Source organism: Lepus europaeus, chromosome 7 (assembly GCF_033115175.1).
Source record: "Lepus europaeus isolate LE1 chromosome 7, mLepTim1.pri, whole genome shotgun sequence".
NCBI classification, from domain to species: Eukaryota; Metazoa; Chordata; class Mammalia; order Lagomorpha; family Leporidae; genus Lepus; species Lepus europaeus.
In genome coordinates this window covers 32,161,444-32,167,443 of record NC_084833.1, presented here as the reverse complement: position 1 = coordinate 32,167,443, position 6,000 = coordinate 32,161,444, and the positions used below count along the sequence as shown (strand labels likewise).

General features: G+C 48.4%; 1 protein-coding gene across 2 annotated transcripts in view; it reads left to right on the top strand.

Annotated features, from left to right (window-relative positions):
* The first annotated feature begins 452 nt into the window (after positions 1 to 452).
* QSER1 (glutamine and serine rich 1) overlaps positions 453 to 6,000 on the top strand; it is an 83,753-nt gene continuing 78,205 nt past the window's right edge. Inside the window, exon 1 of one of the 2 annotated variants that reach the window (XM_062196346.1) lies at positions 453 to 646. In XM_062196346.1, the coding sequence (XP_062052330.1) occupies positions 468 to 646 (179 nt within the window). In that variant the 5' untranslated portion in view covers positions 453 to 467. Of the gene's footprint in view, positions 647 to 2,382; positions 2,484 to 6,000 lie in introns of those variants that run through there. The other variant, XM_062196347.1, reaches the window with a different exon arrangement.

The following is a 6,000-nucleotide window of genomic DNA, read 5'->3' as shown; positions in this document are numbered from 1 at the left end:
GCCGCCGCCGCTGCCCCTCGTGAGGCGGCCGGTGGCGGCGGAGGCCTCGCTGGCCGCCCGCCTGGCCCGCGAGCTGAGCGCGCGGGGCGCCGAGGGGAGGCGGGGCGAGGCCGCGGGGCGGAGGGGGGCGGGAGGTGCATCCTGGGAAATCCACCAACATGGGGCGAAGCGGCCGCCGCCGCCGCCGTCGCCGCCGCCGCGAGTGCCGGCCGCGGGTGCCGCCGCTTCCCTGACGGCCCTCTGGGGCCTCGCCGGCCGCTGCGGCCCGGGTTCTCGCGGCACAGACTCGCCAGCGCGCCCTCCTCCCGTCTGCCCGCCGGGGCCATGTGAGGGGGCAGCTCCCTCGACCGCCGCCTCCTCCTCCTCCTCCTCTTCCTCCCCCCGCCCCTCCCTCCCTTCCCGCCCCCCTCTCACAGGGCCCTAGAGGAGCCCCCACAGCTGCCCGCCCTCCCTACGCAACCCCCACGATGGACAGGAACTACGCGACCTCGGGCTTCGCGGACCCGCCGCCGCCGCCTCCCGCGCCCCCCGCCAGCGCCGCCGCACAGCCCCCCACCCCGACCTGGGCCTACGAACCCCGATCCGCGGCCGCCGCCGCCAGCAGCAGCTGCAGCAGCAGCGGCAGCAGCCCCAGCCTCAAGGCCAGGTAGGGAGGGTGGGCGGCGGGGTCGCGGTGGGCCAGGAAAGGCCGGGGATGTGTTTGGGGCCTTCGCGCGGGTGCAGCGCCGCCCAGGGGTCCGGGCCCGGCGGGGAGCCCTCCGTTCGCCCTCGCTCCCGCTCAGGGGAGGGGGCTGGCGACTCCTCTGGGGTGGTCCCGGGGGAGTGGGGGACGCCCGGTGCAGGATTCGCGCCTGGGGCTGGTGGGGGGGGGGGTGGACCGTGGCTGGGCGGGAGTCTTGGGGCTCGGTCACCTCCCGGTCCTGGGCTCTCACATGGTGAAGTTTGGGCTCGTGGCTGAACTCGGGATCCGGGAGAGACCCAGGGCTGGCTCCTGCGGGCGGAGGGAGGCGCCGGGGACTTGGGGGCAGTGACATTCCATTGTATGGGAACCTCGGTGGCCCACAGTGTGGTCCTGGGGGCCTCGGCGGCCAGGGTGGGGGAAGCGGGAGAGGAAGAGGCGCAGGGCTGCGTCCCCTCACTCTGGGGGACCCAGGAGGACTGGGCTAGCCAGAACCCCCGGGGCTCGGGGCCGAGGAGGGGGCCCGGCGGGGCGCGAGTGCTGCGCCGGGGCTGGGTGACATATGTTTGCGCTGGTGGCCAAGATCGAGCGATTTCTCTTCCACGCGTTCGAAGTTGCTCTTGGGTTTCCTCCCGTTTTAACAACAGCAGGAAGTAAGGGATCTCTCGGCGCTTTCTGGACCTTGGGGGTGACTGAGAGTTGGGGAGGAATGGGGTGGGGGGAGTCACTGACGGCCATAAAGGTTCCAGAACCGAAGCATGCTTCTCCATCTCGGCTTCGTTACGTAGCGTGGGGTTCAAGAGTTCATCTGTCCTCCAGCCGGACCAAGGGAATCTAAAATGTTGGCTCCTGCTTGATACTTAAGCTCGCGGGAAATGTGTAGTAGTGGCACACGGTGTAGCAGTCCAATTTGAATGATAACTGGAAGGCGTGGTCTGGCTTGGAGGATTCGGGAGCCGGGTGTTTTAAAGCCACCTCTCCGGAACAATACTGAATCTGGTAGGTGCAGCTTCTGATTACAGGGACCAGGGAATCCTGGGTTGCTAATGACTTCATCCCCAGCTACCAACAGGAAGCTTCGTGGCTTTGTGATCTCATCAGGTTTCTTCATTATTTGCACGACAGAAGTGAACTTTTTTTTTTTTTTTTTTTACTTAATATATTACAGTGTTCTAGGTTGTCGTCTTTGTTTGTATGCAAGTTCCACGGTCATGATTTGGAAAATATGTGTGACGAGTAGCTGTTCTTTGTCTTAGATTGTACCTTGGGATGATTGTGAAAGAATGAGAAAAATTTTCTTTAAGAAAGAGGGGGAAAAACCTTGTTAGAAAATTTTAGGTCCTTTGTTTGAAAGAGCTGGGAGAAAAGATAAACGTGGTATACCAGTTTGGAGCTAAATAATTCAGCGCTGAAACCTTTCACAAATAGCCGCATTTTGTATTATATATAAGTAAGCTGTTACAAGAAGTTTCATGAAAAACGTTTGACACTTTTCCTATTCTTTTTTTTTTTTGTGATAATTTAACCATCGTTTTCCAAGTAGCTTTTGCATTGAATATGATGATTTTCACAAATTAAGATTACTTTCTGTTTCGTGAGCAGCAGTGATAGCTATTTGTGCAGAATATTTTGTTTCAAATGGAAATTGTATTAGGTAAATGAAAATGAAATGCTATCTAGTTTTTTTCTGTTATTTCTTTTAGCAGAATACTTCTGAGGCAAGAACCTAAAAATCCAATTGTCATATTTTCCAAATGTTACTTATCAAAGTAACAGAGTGACTCCCCAAACATATTTGAAAACAGTAAGTAGATTCACTTGGACCATGGAATCCAAAAGAGACTTATTTTCTGTTTTTTTTTTTTTTTGGAAATTACTGATTCTTAAATGTTAGCCCTCCTGCTTTAAAAAAGGGTTTCGGGGGTGGGGTCAGCTGAATTACAGCATTGAAAATGCAGGCTTTCCCCTCCCCCATTAACCTGCTTTGTTAACATCTTGTGTCAGGATCAGGCCATCTGTACAGGGCTGTACACACTTCTTAATTGTACCTCATTTTATTTCTCAAACTGTGCAAAAGTCCTCTTTGATTCAGTTACATCAAAAATCCTGAATCTTAAATAGCCCTGTAAGTCTTAAAATATTCTACATTTCAGAAGCTTATTCATATTTTTATGACATTTAAAAAAGCTTTTTCATAATTCATGCACCAGTTGAATGTTTTTGTTCCCCTTTGTGGCAGTTTCTTCTGAAGGTGCAAATGAGTACAGTGGGATGATGTAATGTGGATATTTATCCATAAAGAATTAGCCTGTCTGTCACCTTGTTTCCTGTAACCTATTCAAAAGCTGACAGATGGTAATGACATTTAGTTGTTACTGACACAGGATCCAACATCCTATGTCTTTGCTCGTTCTTGAAATGCAGCGTTTTCATCAGCTGATGGGAACGTGCATGGTAAACAATTACTTATGAGTTTGAAACAATACTTTTTTAAAAAAAGATTTATTTGAAAGGCAGTATTACAGAGGCAGAGGCAGAGAGAGAGGTCTTCAATCTGCTGGTTCACTCCCCTTAATGGCTGCAACGGCCGGAGCTGCACCGATCAGGAGCCAGGAGCTTCTTCTGGGCCTCCCGTGCAGGAGCCCAAGTACTTGGGGGCCATCTTCTACTGCTTTCCCACACCATAGCAGAGAGCTGGATCAGAAGAGGAGCAGCTGGGACTCGAACTGGCACCCACGTGGGATGCCAGCACCATAGATGGCGGCTTTACCTGCTATGCCACAGTGCCGACACCTGAAACAATACTTTTAAGATACAGTCGTTTCATTAGAGAAAAAGAGAGACTGGAACCCTAAGCATTTTACCTTAAATAGGGCTTCTAGAGTATTGCTAAAAAGTAGTTCTTGCTAGGCACTTGGAAAGTTCAGGAGTAAGAACTGGTCATACAAATCCATTTATTTCTGCTCTTTTCAGTGTTAGTACCTTTTGCGGAGCTATTTTGGATGCCGTAAATAGCTTTGCATGTTTGTGGAAGTAAGACAGTCATGAGGAAGCTGCCTACCTGCTGTGTAGTTCTCTACGTGATTGCTGTGTCCTGTGCAGAACCAGAAGAGGCAGGCTGTTTCATCACAGTGACAGTACATGTGTGACTGAGTAGAAAAATTTCTTTTTAAACAGATTTATATTATTTTTGCCTTTCTGAGTTAAAAGTCTTTTTTTTGTTTTGACCACCAGGTTTTAGAATTCCTAATCTATAACTTCTTCTGATTACAGCATGAATATATAACGAGTGATGGGTACCTCTCCAAAAAGCCAGATAATGATTAGCTTCTCTAAAAATGGTCTACTTCTGTATGAAGGACATTTGTTTAACTGTGTTTTGCATAAGTTTATTAAATATAGAGTTTTCTTCAAGATTTTTAGAAAAAGACCTGGTAAGCTCGTAATTTATAAGGAACAAGGGAATCCCAGTTAGTGAAAGTATTTCAAACACATTTCTGTTGTTACAGTGTACAAAACATTTCCCTGTAGCAACAATGTTATAAATATTAGCAGCTTTCATTTACCTCATGAGCAACTAGTCTTTGCTAGCAGGTTTTCCATGACACACACACATGTATACACAAACATAGATTTTTCTTTAATCCTCAAAACAGCCCACTGGGGATAGGTATTACTTTTGTCTTCCTAGAGATATTAAGTGATATGCCTGTAACCACATAGTAAGTAGTAGAGTTGGGGGTGGCCAGCCCTGTGGCGTAGATTGTTAAGCCTCCGTCTGCAGTGCCAGCATCCCATATGGGTGCTGGTTTAAGTCCTGGCTGCTCCACTTCAGATCCAGCTCCAGGGGCTGGTGGTTGACATATTCAGTTAAGATGCTTATATTCCATATTTGAGTGTACCTGGGAAAAGCAGTGGAAGAAGACCCAAGCACTTGGGCTCCTGCACCTATGAGGGAGACCTGGAAGAAGCTCCTAACTCCTGGCTTCAGCCTGGCCCAGCCCTGGCTGTTGCAACCATTTGGGGAATAAACCAGCAGATGGAAGATTTCTCTCCCTCCTTCTTTCTCTGCATTTCTGCCTTCAAATAAATACATCTTAAAAAAAGTAATAGTGGAGATGGGATTTACACCTGGGGCCTGCATGTTTAACCACTGCTTCTTGGTAACAGTTTAATGCTGTAATCCGCCTATATTATTGTTAAATGAGCTTTGTTGTGCTAGCCTAGAAACCTGAGAATCATTAACATTCTTATTTCAGTGGTCTGTGTCACCACTGACCATTTCCCACTTGAAATACATATCCTTTCACTTCTGTAGTACTTGTTTCCTGGTTTTCTTCCTACCTCTCTGGCCCACTGCTTTTCCCTCTTCTTCACTAATTCTTGTTCTGTCTAATCTCTATGTGTTGTTTCCTCAGGGCTTGGGAGTGATAAGATTTCTTGTCTGTTCTCTGCTTTTTCCCGAGGACTTCACATCCATGGCTGTATCTTTAAGTGCCATCTCTGTAGATGTCCCTGTTTGTATCTTTAGCTCAGATATCTGCTGAGCACCTCACATGTCCACTTACCTCTTTCGTGATCCTTTACTTGGGTATATCATGAGCATTTAATGATGAGCTCAAGCCTTCACCACCCTTCTTACATGTACATGAGGCCCATCCCTGTAAGCCATACCTTGGTCCACCTAGTTATTCAGTCCAGAAACCTGGGAGTTACATGGGGCCAGTCACTAAGACATACTGCTTTTTTTTTTTTAATTAATCTCTTAAATAAATCTCAAAAATTTTTATTCTGGTTTAATATTGATCAAAGCCACCATTATTTTTTACTTGGATAACTGCAGTAGCTTCTAACTAGTAGTCTTGAACCTTTTCTTTCCTCCCTACAGTTCAATCTACTTAAAGCATCCAGAGTGATTTTATTTTATTTTATTTTGTTTCAAATATTTATTTATCTGAAAAGCAGAGTTACATAGAGAGAGTGATTATCTTCTATCCCAAATGGCTGTAACGGCCAGGGCTGGGCCAAGCAGGCCAGGAGCCAGGAGCTTCATCCCGGTCTCCCATGTGGGTGCAGGGCCCCAAGTACCTGGGCCATCTTCTACTGCTTTTTCCAGGTGCATTATCGGGAAGCTGCATCAGAAGCTAAGCAGTGGTGGTTCCAGAACTCATGTGGAATGGTAGTGTCACAGGCAGTGGCTCAAGCCACTGCACCACAATGCTGGCCCCCAGTGTGATTTTAAAAACACAAATATAATAGGGGCTGGTGGTTGGCATAGCCAGTTAAAATGCACATGTTTAATTGTCTGGGTTCTGTGTCTG